The following is a 14,564-nucleotide window of genomic DNA, read 5'->3' as shown; positions in this document are numbered from 1 at the left end:
AATTGCCAAACATTAAAGATTCATTAAACAGGTTAATTTCTCACCTATTTTGCATACAAAATAGTACAGCAGTTTAGAAATGTTATGTGCTTTAGAATGATGATCAAGTATCATTCCTAAGAGGGTACTGCCTTCACAGGTTCAGAGAAGGGAAGGGGGGGAAAGGGGAAATTTTAAAATATCATTTCATGGACATAATTAACTTACTGTCAGCAAACAATTCAACAGTGAAAGTCTGAATCTAGAAGGACTCTGAATGCAAGAGGTAAAAAGGCTAGGAAAAATTAACACATTGAATTTTAAGCTTTTGTTGTTGTTGTTATTACCTGCAAAACTAGTCAATCCCATCTGGATGTGACTGACATTATATAGTGGTAGACAGGCTCTCTCACACGCACGCATGCACACACACACAGAGTCTTCTATTAGATATAAGGGGACCACTGCAACACGCACTGAGATGATACTCCTCAGCACATACCTTGCAATAAAGCTATAAAACAGAGATTTCTTCCCGAAATCTGAAAAACAACTTTTGGTTTGTTTTTCAGAAGTTGTGTAAATAAAGAAAATTAGCTGACTATATGTCCTTTTTGCAGATGATGAGTTGGACCTTTTGCATATGTGTTAATTCTCAACCACAGAGGTAAACAACAGAGAAAAGTAAAAGCACTTTTGGGAAAAATCACATATGTAGCTAACTAACACAGAACACTATAAGCATACCTAATGTTTCTAATGCAGACGTTTCTTCTCCAAGTTATATATCTCCAGGGATAATTGTAAAGAGGCAATAAATTAAAAAAATCTAATGCAAACCAGTAATTATAACATATAGAATGATCTTAGGTACAATTTTAATTTTTTTCTTAATCTTTAAAAATAATAGCAAGCTCTATTTCAGAGGAATATTCGCAACATTTACAAATAGACTTTTCGTTAAGACCGGCAAAAGGCAAGGAACGCAATGCGCACACCACTGGAAGACAAAGCCCTCATTCTACCCAAGAGAAATCAGCCTGTGCCCTGCGAAGGGGACCCGCCAGGGAAGGGGAGGAAGGGGGGGGTGCAGAAAGAGAGGAATTGGTTTCGATGCTAGAACTACGCATTTATAGAGCCATATAATAAACTTTTATGCCAGGTTAAAAGAGTTGCAACAACTGGGAAGTCGAGACTTAAAAACTGACCGAGCAATGGCGTAGCACAATTTACTATAGGTAGGAGCGTTTGGATGCGGAGTTAGCATTTACAATGCCAGAAGATGGCGATATTGCTTACTGTCTAAGAAAGCACTAACAAAATTAAAATTCATTCAAATTAACACACTTTTAAACAATTTCATGCACTAAGGACTCACTAGATAATTTTACAGCGATGTGGTACGACTTTTAAGAAAAAAACTCCAGGTTTACAAGAGCATAAATAGAGGTATAAAATTACATTATTTTGCAAGTTGGATAACATACAGATACAAATAACTCATTAGAGCTGCATATAGAAAATCAAATTCATTAGGTGACTACAACATGAGAAGTGCAGTAAGTTGTTATTTTATTTTTTGCTTTAAAAAAAAGGCTCCATGAATTTAAATTCTGCCCATTTCAATATTCTGTATATTACTCTAACTGGAACTTAAAATTACTTGGAAATAAGTATGAGAAAAGGTATAGCTATTGGATCCCAAATATAAAGTTATCGTCTCTTTAAATCCATCATAAAAATCACAGTGAAAACAACAGGAAACACAAAACTCATCCGAAAGCTGATGAGAGCTACTGGTCCTGAAACATTTTTTTTTTAATGACCTGTAAAAAATACGCATTTAGTTATTGTTGTTTGAAATGGAGGGAAAAATAAGAGAGACCGGCAGAGATCATTTTCTTACCTTTTTTTGACAATCAATATGACAACAAGGAGAAGCAGGATGAATACCAGAATTCCAGCACTTATTCCTGCTATTTTCACCACTCGATCTGTTTGCTTAGCTGGATCTGGAATCACCTCAGGTTCTTCTGTTGCTGCTGCTAAAGGAATCAAAAAAGAAGTGGCTTAAACGTGTAAGCGCTAGAGACATGAAAAACATCACTGGTGATAATTCCAATTATGTTTGTGTTTTAATACAGTAACGAGAATATAGATACATGCATCATGTGTTTATACATCTACACATGTGTATACAGACAAGTCATAAATTTCAATCTATATGCCATACACTTGCAACACCAAGTATATGACTATTTATGCGTGTATACATGTGCATATATATAACTTCTCATATACAGAAGCGTATATGCATCTGGATTTCCAAACAGGTTACTGTATTACAAAGCAGAAGATAAAGCAGAGACAATCTATCAACTAAATCATCATTACTTCCTTTAATGTTATTTTTTCAGATATTAAATATGGAATATTTAACATTGACTAATGAGATTACATTAACTCACAAACAGTACATTAATCTCTCTTTTCTAATCTGCAGCCAGCACCCTAAACTCTAGTCCTTCTCTCCTTCATCCAATTTCAGGCAGCCTTTGTATATTCGTTCACCTTACAGCATCTAGCCTGAGATCTGCACTCTACTGGGAATTTTGATTCTCCAAATAAGGCCATCCACAAAGCCAAGCCTAAAGTCAGCAGTAGTTTTATTTCTGTTTACAGGCCCGGAAAAAAAAATAAAAAAAATCACTGTCCTACAGAGAGATGAAACCACTCCGTAACACAGCTGAGTGGGCTGAAGCCACAGGTTACAGCAGAGAGGGAAACAGAATATATATGAAAGCGCACAGGCATTCAGTCTGCACCTCTTTGCATTGCAGCCTGGCATACAAAGGATCAGGAACATGGGGTTTTTCAGCCTGGCAAAAATATAAAAAAATATAAATAGGTTGCAGCCAGGGGTAAAATGCCATGAGGTGTTTACTTGTAAAATAGAAAACGGCTCTTCAGTTCTCTGGTTCTTACTTTCGAGGTCTGTGGTTAGCACTTGGCCTTTCCCTGCTCACAGGCAGGGATGGGTACACGTGGTTGCTTTCTCTCTCTCTCTCTGACCTTCCCTCTCTGGCACTCCACCCGGCGTGCAGCAGATGCCACTTAACCTCTGCCCCCTCACAGCAGCTGCACGTGGAGTAGTTACAAGCTGTTGGTACCATCATGCCTATGTCATTACACAGAAAATGTTCTTTACTCTGAAACTAGAAGGTGTCTCAACAGACGAGCAAAACAAGCAGAACGAAAAACGAGGTGACGCCACACCAGAGAAAGACTATCACTCCCCCACAAAGCTGTTCCATGGGCCTTTCAGAAAGCCAGTGTAGTCAGCACCGGGGATAACTGGTATCTAATACTTTCTGGTTTTAACCACATTACTCAGACCATTTCTACTTGTGTTCCATGTGCAGGAACCCATATTGCCTTTTGAGGGTAGGACCCTGCTGGTGTTTAAAATCACTCTTTATAACTTATTTCTGTATCCTCCATCTCTATCTGAATCACTAACAACTTGCCCTCAGAACAACCTTCTGCATTAGGAACGTGCTCTCTTCCAGACACCCATGCGAGAGCCAGGCAGACAGCGAGAGATCTGGCAGTGCTTTAATCATAAAACTTAATCATCATCATAAGACTTCATCATCATAATCATCTCTCTCCCCTACAGCTTGAACTCTATCTGCTGAGAAATACTAAATGCTTCCTCCTTTGTGTAAATAAATACATGCCTGTATGCACACTTGCACACATAACCTATGTGGACTCAATACTATATATTGTGTTTGTACTATGCATGTTGTTGAGGCTTCTAGGGGTAAGAGCCAGGATCAGGTAAGGGGTGTGTGTACATGTAGCCTCATATATGCAACACATACACACAAGCTAGAATTAATGCCAGTTACACATATGATGCTGTCTAGCAGAGGAAATGAGGGGGATGACTTTTGAGGTGGAACTGGAAGAAGTTTTTTGAGATTCTCAATGCTTAAAATGAATCAGCTCCCAGTCTACTATTAGCTGGGCTGCATGTGACAAACACGAATGGACATTTGATAAGCAGTAGAGCCAAAAGGCCAATCAGTAGAGTCAAAAAGACCAATCAAAGCTAAAATATAAATGGCTTTACATGCCAACGGGGAAAAAAACCCTCATGTTCTCTGTATGGGGTACGGAGAAACAGCAAAGATGTGGGAAGGGTAGAGAGGGCAGTATGCAGGAGCTGGACACTCGCTGTGTCTGGAATCACCATGAGTACAACGTGAGTGCAGGTGGGTAGCTCTGACCTAGCAAAGGTAAGAACTACTCAAGCTGCAAAATAACCAAGGCTTGGGCAAGAGATTTAGTTGTGTGGATGGAGATTTAAGGCTAGATTTTTTGAGAGATTTCAAGATAGGAATCACAAAGATTGGATGTGACCTGAAGACACACGTCAAAAGTTGAAGGCTCAAAAAACCATCCGGAAGTACAGGCTTTGAACCTTGATCAGGACGGTGGTATTTTCACAGGAGTATTAGTGAGAGATGAGAGAGAGGAAAGAATGAGAGATCTGTCTCGCACTTCCCTGGAGAAAGATAGGACCTTTATTGCTTGATAGAGAAAGCTGCAACATAGGTGCTTCTCGGAGCCCTGTTTAAAATTGTTGCTTGACCATTCACAATGTTATTTCATTCAGAAAAGTTACCTTAGAGAAACAACTATTCACTTCTCAGAAAATCTGCAGGAACGGTTACTGAGGGAGTTTACTTCTTTGCCTAACTTAGGCACTGGTGTTTTATCACCAGTAACTGCTCAAAATGCAGCTCTGTCCAAGCGTTTAGAACAATGGTGGAAAGCCAGGAGGATGTCAACTGCTTGTCCATGTATTCTGGTTTCCCTACACTAAAGGGTTTGAAGGAAAAGACAGTAACTCATTCCAGGAACTTTAATGCTGCTTATGAGATAAAGCTGGTGCCCTCTAGAAATGTACCAGAGTCCTAAATTAGTGGAGAAAAATTATATTGAATAGTCATAGACTAAGCAAGCACATAACCAGCAGTTGAGTCTCCTGTATCCAAAATGCTACCCCTCTCCTCAGTATCAACAGAAAAATTGCTTTTGACTTAAATGAAGCCAGAATTATTATATGTATGTTTCCAGCAACAGATAATATATGCATTCTCTAGACTAAATGTTACATTTGGGCACTATGAGAGCAATTATAGATATAAATCACACTGTAACCTATTATTTATGTGTATGTGCATGGTATGCAGTAAAGTATATTCGTTTGAGGAAGCCATTGAATGTAGCATAGAATCATTTAATGAAACATGAATATGAAAGTATTTCATATTACTTGTGTTTTAGTTTTGATAGTTGAAAGTGCATTGTAATCAGCATGTATGAGCTTACACATACGCAACCAAAGGACAGAAACATAGAAACCGTGTGCCTGTGTGTTAAACTTATAAGTCAGTGTCTCCTGGTTGCTGATTGCACAAGGACTACAGCAGCAAGAGAACTTCTGCTTATTCTGAGAATTTGCTCTCTATCCTTTAGACAACAAGACTCTCAGGAATTTTCTTTCTCTGAAGTGGCTTTTCTACCAGCTGATCTGCTGGTTTTGCCAAACAAAGCAACACAACTAACCAAGGCTTCACCAAGAGCAAATCTTGCCTGACTAACCTAATGGCCTTCTATGATGGAGTGACCACATGACTAGACAAGGGAAGAGCTACTGATGTCATCTATCTTGACTTCTGTAAGCCTTTGACATGGGCCCCCACAACATCCTTCTCTCTAAATTGTAGAGATACAGTAGATAAAATTTGAATTATTTTGATAATTGGGAGTTAGCTACTATTTATTTCTAAACAAGGTAAAAATGGTCTAAAATTAAATTATAAAAACACTTGCTTTACTAATTCCTAGCATTCCTTTTTAGTAATCTAGTCCTGCAATCCTTTCTTATATCTTGAATGGCAATCTGTATTAAACGGTAATTTATCGATTTGAAAAAGAACCTTGTGTGGTAACGGAATGATGATCATACGAAAATGGACTCTATTGGCTACCAATTCCTTTGGCCAGCCTTACTCTAGCAGACCTTCAATTAAGTGTTAATTTTTACAATATCCTTGCTTATTATTATATTTTTCACAATTTGACCCTGTAAATCTAAGAAGAGACAATGCTACAGTTTTCAACCACTGCAAAGTCATTTTGCATAAAATTTGCAAGAGTTTCTGATCTGAAACTGAGAGATAACTACATTTTTCCCCCATTTAAGAATAGCTGCCTACACGGAAGATTTATGAGCTGGACTGGGAGAAGAACACTAGATTTAGGAATTTATCCACTCACCTTTCTTCTGAACTAATGAACAGTAACAGCAATCATATTCCACAGTCCCATTCACAAAGTTCATAAAATAACTCGATCTAGTGATTCTGGCTTTGCACATTGGCAATGATAGTCACCATATAACAAGTAGTTTTCCTTGTTTTCATAGATACTTAAGGGCAATATTAAATCAGTTGACTTCCATGATCAACAGCATGAAGTTCAACTGTGAACAGCCCTAAATTAGACCAGGATCGCTAGCACTCTCCGGGATAGTAAAATTCTAATAGTGAAGAGGTATTCTTATTCATCTTATTCATACAATTTCCTGATGTACTTAATCCTTTAATTTTTTTACCTTGTTTTTAATCAAATACACCTAAAAATCCAATATCTATTTCTAAAACTGAGTGTATGTATAATATTCATACTTAAAGTATACCGTGGCATAAGGAATCCAGTCACGGCACATATTGCTTTCCTGTCTTCTCCTTCCTTCTGTGCCTGAGAATTTACACACGGTCTTGCAAAATTGTCAGAGAATTTATGAGACTCAGCACAAAATCTATTCACCTACACCTTCCTAAGGAGATGGTGCTGGAATCAAGATAATGATATTCTACTCGCTCATCCAAACAAAATTATTCAAGCAGAAAATTCTGGTAGGATTTTGCAGGGCTGCTTGTAAGGTACCACTCAGAGAACAGCCAGCCTCCTAAAAGACAGCTTTTAAATCAGAGGTTTTGAACAAGATTTTATATGTAACCTTCTCACCATACCGTTTGACTCTCCTAACATTCGTAGCATTTTATACTGGGTTTCCTTTGTGTGAGCAAGGGAAGAAACTCTGTTTCACGCATGATTAAAGCTGCTATTTTATTATGCTGCATTTTCTTTGAATGTTAATTTCTGTTTGTGGCAGATCTTTGAATGCTCAGAAACTGGTCTTATTGCTGCATAGCTTGATATTCAAAATAGCTCTGCTTGAGATAATCTGTTCTGCACCTTTGTTATGTGGCATTCAAAACTTTTAATTAAAACCAGGAATGACGTCTGAATGAGTTCAACAAGGTAACATCAGGATAACATCAAATGAAACTGCAGTTCCAGCCCGCTCTGGTGATATGTCAGTCTACCACCTGAGAAAAGGGCTCTTTGAGAAACTAAGCGAGATTCTCTGATTAATATTTTGTTTCAGATTGGTCTGCCCTGTGTTTTAATCATCTGTCCAGAAAGATCGTTCTGTCTCCATCGGTTTTGCTTTGTTTCTGCTTTGCTAGAATGATAATCATTGTGCAATTAAGGACATTTTTAGAAGTCTGAAAGTTAATTAATAAATTCAAGATCAGAGAGAGAAGATCCATAACCCCTTTTAGCTCAATTACATTTAAAAAAAAAGTCTCAGATGGTGCTATTTGATGAAAACACTTCAATGTGCTTTTGCAGGGATGGGGGAGACGGGATGTTCAACTTGTTCCAGCAAACTATGCACACGATTCATGAGGCCTTACAGATGCCCTCATGTGAGTCAGTTTGGTACACCGTTGGCCTCTCTAAGATTTTTCTTTTTCAGGTTGAAAGCTGGAGATACATTTACTGGGAAAGGAATCCCCACATTCTGCCTTCTCTACATCTTCCAAAGAGCTTCTCTTTTGGAGTGCAGTTTCTGGGAGATGAAGGCATGCTAGAAATTCACTAGAGTTTAGGTACATCTAAGCCGCTGCTTCCAGGAGTCTAAATTACAGCTTTGTAGGGTAGCATTATTAAAAAGAAAAATTGTATTTGATCATGAACCGAAAACGTGATTCCCCGAGCTGTGCTTTGAAGTGTCAGGTTCATCCCGGTCACCATGGTAACCAGGGTCCACGGCTGCCCCAAGGAAAAGAGCTGAACAGGCTGTGCTGGTGAAAAGGGGGATGCCCGGCACCACCAGCCTCTTCTCCACACCCATCCTGAAAGAGGAGGGTAGTGAGGTGATGCTTAGATACAATCTGCTGCCTCACTTTGTGTTGCGATATACTGCGCCCATCTTTGTCCTTTCCAGGGGAAAGGGGGAGGCATTGCAAAAGCTACCAGCTATGCTTAACAGAGGGGGTCCTCAAGGCCCCAAAGCTTTGTGATATTATAAATTAAGTGCTCGTACGAAAAAAATTAGATACCACTGTTGTCTGCATAAAAGGTCATTGCTGCAGAAGTGGATAGAGACACTGTTCCACAGGCCTATATGGCTCCTTCTGAAAAAGCTTTTTGACCCCTCTCAAAGGATGGCTTACGTGCAAAAGTGAAATAAATACAGCTTCAGGCTAATCTCTAGTCAGACTTGGGATAGTATAAGACACTGTAGAAGTTACGTATGGAAAGCCACACAGGTGGCTCTGCACAAAAACTTTGTATTGGGTAAACAAATGACTCCCTGCTTACACATCCTGCTTCCAGATAATGCAGAAAAATACCCTGAACTTATGCTACTGGATGTTTTTTAAATGATGAACATGCAGATTATAAATATTTATATGCATTCTTAATTGATTAAGCAAACTAGAACAGCATATCTTGCCATATAAGAATGAGAATGTGACCTGGAAATTCCAGTATATTATATACATTTATATATAAAAGACCGCTTCCTGATTGGTATTGTTAAGCCTTCACAAGTGTAGATATATATTGTTTTAATAAGTGATAGGTAATTTAAAAAAAAAAAATCAGTCCCATTTTTACTACTCTCCAGGACTTTCAGATCAGTCCATTGACTGGTACTACTTTGGTAGGAAACGGCAGGGAAAGCAGAATCATGTGAACCAAGTGTCCGCTGCTACTAGGGACTCAAACTAAAATTAATGAGGACTTACTCTTGCAATGTTCCACTGAGAAACAATTTAAATGCACAATGACTACTCTGAAAACAGTAATGTCCATGAATTTATAACCAATTATGAAGGAGTTGACCTTAAAAGATTCAGAAGTATCAAGTGAAGAAAGTGCTGAATCTGTTCACCTCGCTAGCTGTGAGACCTCGGACATGTGCGGGTGAACAAAGCCGAAGCAGGAACAATGCTGAGGAGACAATGTTCCAGCAACACTCTGCCCTGCTGTCCACAGGTCACATTGAAAGAGCAGATTAGCGCCTTCGATGTATTTCTACTACATCTGCCACTGAGACGCACTACTTGTGCATGCACTTTGTAGGCACTTTACCGCCTTTGAAAATACTGCAAGGATGGAATTCGGTTACAGGGAAAGATGTGCCTCTTATAATCTACAGGTTGCATGGCTTTTAATTTGCAAGTTATTATCCTCATGCAGGAGACAGCTGTTTATGTAGAGATAACTAGGCTAGCTTTAAGTGAGCTGGCTCAGTGACGCAAGCCCCAGAGCACAAAAAGCTCTGGGTGACAAGGTATTTTACACCGGGGTGTATGCTGAAGTGACACTGTCAGCTTCTAGTTCAGTTGTTTTAACTGGGACAGGACACAAGATAAAAAAGTGGGCTAAGGCTTCTGAAACGGCACCTCTCAAAGCAAAGAGCAAACTCCAAGGACGAAGGGACACGGCCCTTCCCTGAGTTGCAGCAGCACTGGCCAAGAGAGGGGAGACAACTCCTGGTTGCAGCACATCATTAAGTGCTTGCCTCTGGAACCATCAACTCCAAAACATACAGAACAAACGATGTTATCGGGTTTACACAAAGGAAATATATCCCATGGATAAATTAGAGTCTATTCATTAGTCTGTTGGACACCTGAAAATCCATGAGACATCCTTTTTTCTCCCCTCTCCTTCTGGCCTGCCTTACCTTCAAACCAAATGAGAACAAATCTTAAAAAGCAATCAGAATACTGTATTTCGGGGTTCTAGTATTGTGTTTTTTCAATCTTTGAAGTTCCCTCTCAGGTCATCATTTCAAAATTGTCACCAACCCCACAAAGGCTACAGCCTTACCATGAAAAAATCCTAATCCGTGCCAGAACTCAGGTTTTAGAAACCTGATCTCCTAACACGCAAACTGTGGACAATCCTAAATTCTTGTTTCAAAATATCCAGTCTCATACTATAACAGTTGCATGTTTGAAATGTTGGAGAAATTAAGAGAAATACCTAATGCAATTTTCTTTTATTTTGAAATCTGGTTAATTTTCTGTGTCTTGGTTTTAGAATGAGCCACTTGATGCAGTTCCTTCAGTAGCCAATACAGAAGCAGAGGTCTAAAGACTCATGCACATTTTGTCATTGCATGAGTACTAACAGACCTTGAAAAGGATACGTAAAAAAATGTTGTGGAAATACTTAACATGTATGCTGTAAAGTATCAGACTGACAATGAAATCTAAACCACTATTTCCCCTTGATTTTCTGGAAAGGGGTATTGGTCAAGATATGGTCCCCTAACATTTCGATCCACCTGATCGCAACCATTTAGCAACGACTTGCTGGATGGACTGTTACCGTCACTTAAGGTCACTGTGATTACTTCTTGTGTACAATGGGTATGTTGTTAGACCTGCTGTAGCATTTTTCCCTCAGAACGTACAAAGGTGGCCCGCCTTTTGGTAATGAAGTCATTTATTAGCTTTTTTTTGGAGGGGGAAAAAAAAACACGTTAGTGTTTGGCCACATTACAAATTAAAAAACTTTCAAGTTTTAGTCTGAACAAACAGCCTGCTTTCAAAAACGTGTTGTAAAAAATAAATTCTTTCTTGATGTTAGTTATAAAATTTCAACTATGCAAAACACTGCATTAAGAAATTATCTGGTTTTGACAATGACTCCTATATGCCCTGTTAGCTCAGTATTAAACTGAAAAGAAAATTACTATAAAAGCAATGTTTGGTAACAAATATACAAAAGCTCATCTTTATGTGCCTTTCCACCAGGTAACATTTAAGAAGTTCAGTAGAGAAAGTATGCTATAATGATCGTTATCATTTATATATGCACACAACATGGTTTATGGGGAAAAACATTACTCTCAAATGTCTGAAGTTCCATTTTGCTACTTTTATTGAAAATAACATTCTGTGAGTAACTTCTGCCAATTTAAGCAACTATAAAATTGTAAATGAGAATTTACTGGTAGTGAAGGAGTTGCAGAGTTATTGCAGACCTGTGCAATTATACTGAAGGAAGCATGGACAGCTTAACTCTTCTCCACCACAAAACTGCAAACTCTCAACCCAAACTATACTCACACTACCTCAAAATACAGAAACTCCCAAGGCGAAAAGTTATCTTAGATCAAATGCAGTGCTATTAACATTGAGGATGGAATCAAAAGACAAAGGCACTGTGGAAGAACAGAAATAGTGTTTCCTTCATTCTTTCAAATAAACCAAACCCACACAGATTAAAAAGTTTATACGGTGTTAAAACTAGTCTTTCATAGAATCATAGAATCATTTAGGTTGGAAAAGACCCTTGGGATCATCGAGTCCAACCATCAACTCCACTCTACAAAGTTCTCCCTTACACCATATCCCTTAACACCACATCTAAATGAGTCTTAAACACATTCAGGGATGGTGACTCCACCACCTCCCTGGGCAGCCTGTTCCAGTGTCTGACCAGTCTTTCTGTGAAGAATTTTTTCCTAATGTCCAGTCTAAACCTACCCTGCTGCAGCTTGAACCCATTCCACTTCATAGCACGCATTGGTTATTATTTGCCATTGAGAATGGCAAAAGGTAGAAAATACACAGAAGCCCATTCAAGAAAGCAAATGGTTAATTCTTCCTTTGGAGTTAGGTCCCATTTTTTCCAAACCCACATCGATTAAAGATTATACAGTGCTAAAACTAGTCTTTAATAGACCCATTGGTTATTAGTATCCCAGATTCTACTGTCATGACTGCCAGCCTTCAGTATATTGTTTCCCATAAAAATTGGTACTTTTTCAAATAAAATGAAAGAGTAAATATAACCACCCAAAAAGAATCAAAGATGCTTTCTTTCACATAAATTGTATTCTTCCATCTAGCGAAAATTTTTGCCACTTCTTCAGTTACACAACACTTTCCTGACATGATTCGGTGTCTGTCAGAGTCCACTAGGCTAGCTGGGAAACAACACGGGATGCACTGGTGTGCCACACCCATGGCACAGAACTTTCCTTCTCTTTAAAATCTTCCCATCTGAAGAGCATTGGTCAAAACTCTTGAGGCTCTCCTGAACTCCTTAGCACTAACAGGTGTCCAAGCAGCTGGGAGCATGATGGAACAGCAAATATCCTCTTCCAAACCAACTGGGTATCACCCAGCTGCACATCGCAGTGGGCTGCAAGTACTGTCTCAGCCATTACCCTAATTATACAGTTGCTCCCAAATCCGCTTATCCAAATATATCTGAAAGGTCTTCTGTCAGCACTTCAAGCTAGGCCACCTGATTTTGCACTGAAACATCAAAGCAGTGGTGCTTATCCACGCTAGTCTACCAGCTGTGATGTGCAGGCAACAGCCTTTAGCTGACTGAAAGCTTTGACATCTTCCACTACACCAACCATTTGCAAAAAAGCGTGTTACCCAAGCCTTAAACCCTGTGTAAGAAGTCACAAGCCTGTTTATAGGCTTGTTTACTGCATTTGACATCTAGAAACACAGCCGTAATGGCACTGCAACAACACGCAGCTAATGCAATGACAACTGTATGAAAAAAACCCACGTTGATGTTCACAGCTCTGGGTTGATTGCCATTGACTAGTGAGTTCAGATCCGGGACTGTAATGACATTAAAAGCCTTTCGTGTTGTGTCATTGCCTCACTTTCTGTGTATCCCTATATTACTAATGTTGCACAGAAACTTTCCAGCAGGAGGAAGAGGTGGCAATCCTGCAGACTACAGGACAAAACACGCCTGCAGGAAAGACGACTATTAACTTTTATTGCCACTTTCTGAACCTTTGGCTTTACTTTTCCACATTTTTTCTTTTCATACAGAAGACCTGATGCCTTCAAACCTTAAACTCTAATCAATTTCTCTCTTCTGAAAGAAATAAGAGACCTTTGTTATTTCCAGTATTCAAGTAAATACTCACACAAAACTGCGATGGGGGAACCAGATGTAATAAAGAGCCTCCGTGATTAAAGTTAGACAAACTTTTCATACCTGTTGTTACACTGGTTCATAAAAAGTAAAGATGAATCAGTTTCTAATTGCACAAAGCTTACTCTGAGAGAAGAGAGCCAGGCTGTATCAAAAATAGTACTGGGTTACACAGTATGCAGAACTAAAAGGTAGCAGTTTGAAAGTGAATTTATGGTCCCCTCGGCTGTGTGTTTTGTAGGTAGTGGAGCATTTAGTTGTTTTTAATACAGAGGATGAAATTAGCTGCTCTGTATTGGATATGCCTTGGGCTGTTGCCTTCCCAGCTAGATTCTCCAGGAAAATACAACTGTTTCAAAGGAAAAAAAAAGGATATACCTAACAAAAGCTTCAAACCCACATGGAAGTAAAAATAAATGAAGCCAACTATAACATGCAAATACTGTATTATGATTTATGTAATGGGTTGCTGGCAAAGAAGACTACTGTACTGACATTTATGCTTTAAATCTGGTTTTAGGGTTTTCAGTCAGTTGTGATCTGATTAAAATGTGACTGATTTGGGGGAGAAAATCACCTTAAACTGAAGGAGTGCCAAGAACACTTGTGGATGAGGTGGCAAAAGTATCTATACTGAGGCACTGAGCTTTGCCTAACAATGAGCAAAACCAAATTTATATTTTAAAATAGGAGCAAAAAATTGAATTAAACAAGGACTGATGTGAAAACAATGTGCTCTAGTTTTCAGAGACGTGGGCTAAGACATACCTCTATGTATGTCATTTAAATTGTGCCTTGGCAAAATGTGAGTTGTGATTTGAAACACACAGGCCACTCCACAGTGTGAGCTCCCATTTACAAGTGGGTATTCCTGACCATTCACAGTGAAAACACCCTTTCTTCTCTTCAAGGAAGTGATAAATGGCTTTGCTCAGTGACTGACTTGATGTGACTTTAATGAATGACTCAGTTCAGCTTCTTATTTCTTAAAAAATGGGCAATGTTATCTATCAGCTTTCTAAGAGACAGCTGACCAGAATTTTCAAACTTGGGTAGAAGAAGTCGCCTTGACATATTCAGAGAGCACCAACACAGGGGACAACTTTCAGATGGCTTGAGCACCTCTTACAAATCACATCTACAGTCATATTTTCAGTATTCATATTTGAAAAGAAATGTACACCTGGGGAAACATATTAGCCAATCGATGCAATGAC

General features: G+C 38.9%; 1 protein-coding gene across 13 annotated transcripts in view; it reads right to left on the bottom strand.

Annotated features, from left to right (window-relative positions):
* PTPRK (protein tyrosine phosphatase receptor type K) overlaps positions 1 to 14,564 on the bottom strand; it is a 417,492-nt gene that overhangs the window by 35,397 nt on the left and 367,531 nt on the right. For 5 of the 13 annotated variants that reach the window (XM_074580776.1, XM_074580765.1, XM_074580766.1 and 2 more), the window contains exons 14-15: positions 1,886 to 2,024; positions 727 to 768 (exon numbers count right to left, since the gene is read on the bottom strand). In XM_074580776.1, the coding sequence (XP_074436877.1) occupies positions 727 to 768; positions 1,886 to 2,024 (181 nt within the window). The remainder of the gene's footprint in view (positions 1 to 726; positions 769 to 1,885; positions 2,025 to 14,564) is intronic. The other 8 variants (XM_074580769.1, XM_074580767.1, XM_074580770.1 and 5 more) reach the window with 3 other exon arrangements.

Source organism: Larus michahellis, chromosome 3, assembly GCF_964199755.1.
Source record: "Larus michahellis chromosome 3, bLarMic1.1, whole genome shotgun sequence".
Taxonomy (NCBI): Eukaryota; Metazoa; Chordata; class Aves; order Charadriiformes; family Laridae; genus Larus; species Larus michahellis.
The sequence above is the reverse complement of the archived record's forward strand: the minus strand, read 5'-3'. Positions and strand labels throughout refer to the sequence as shown.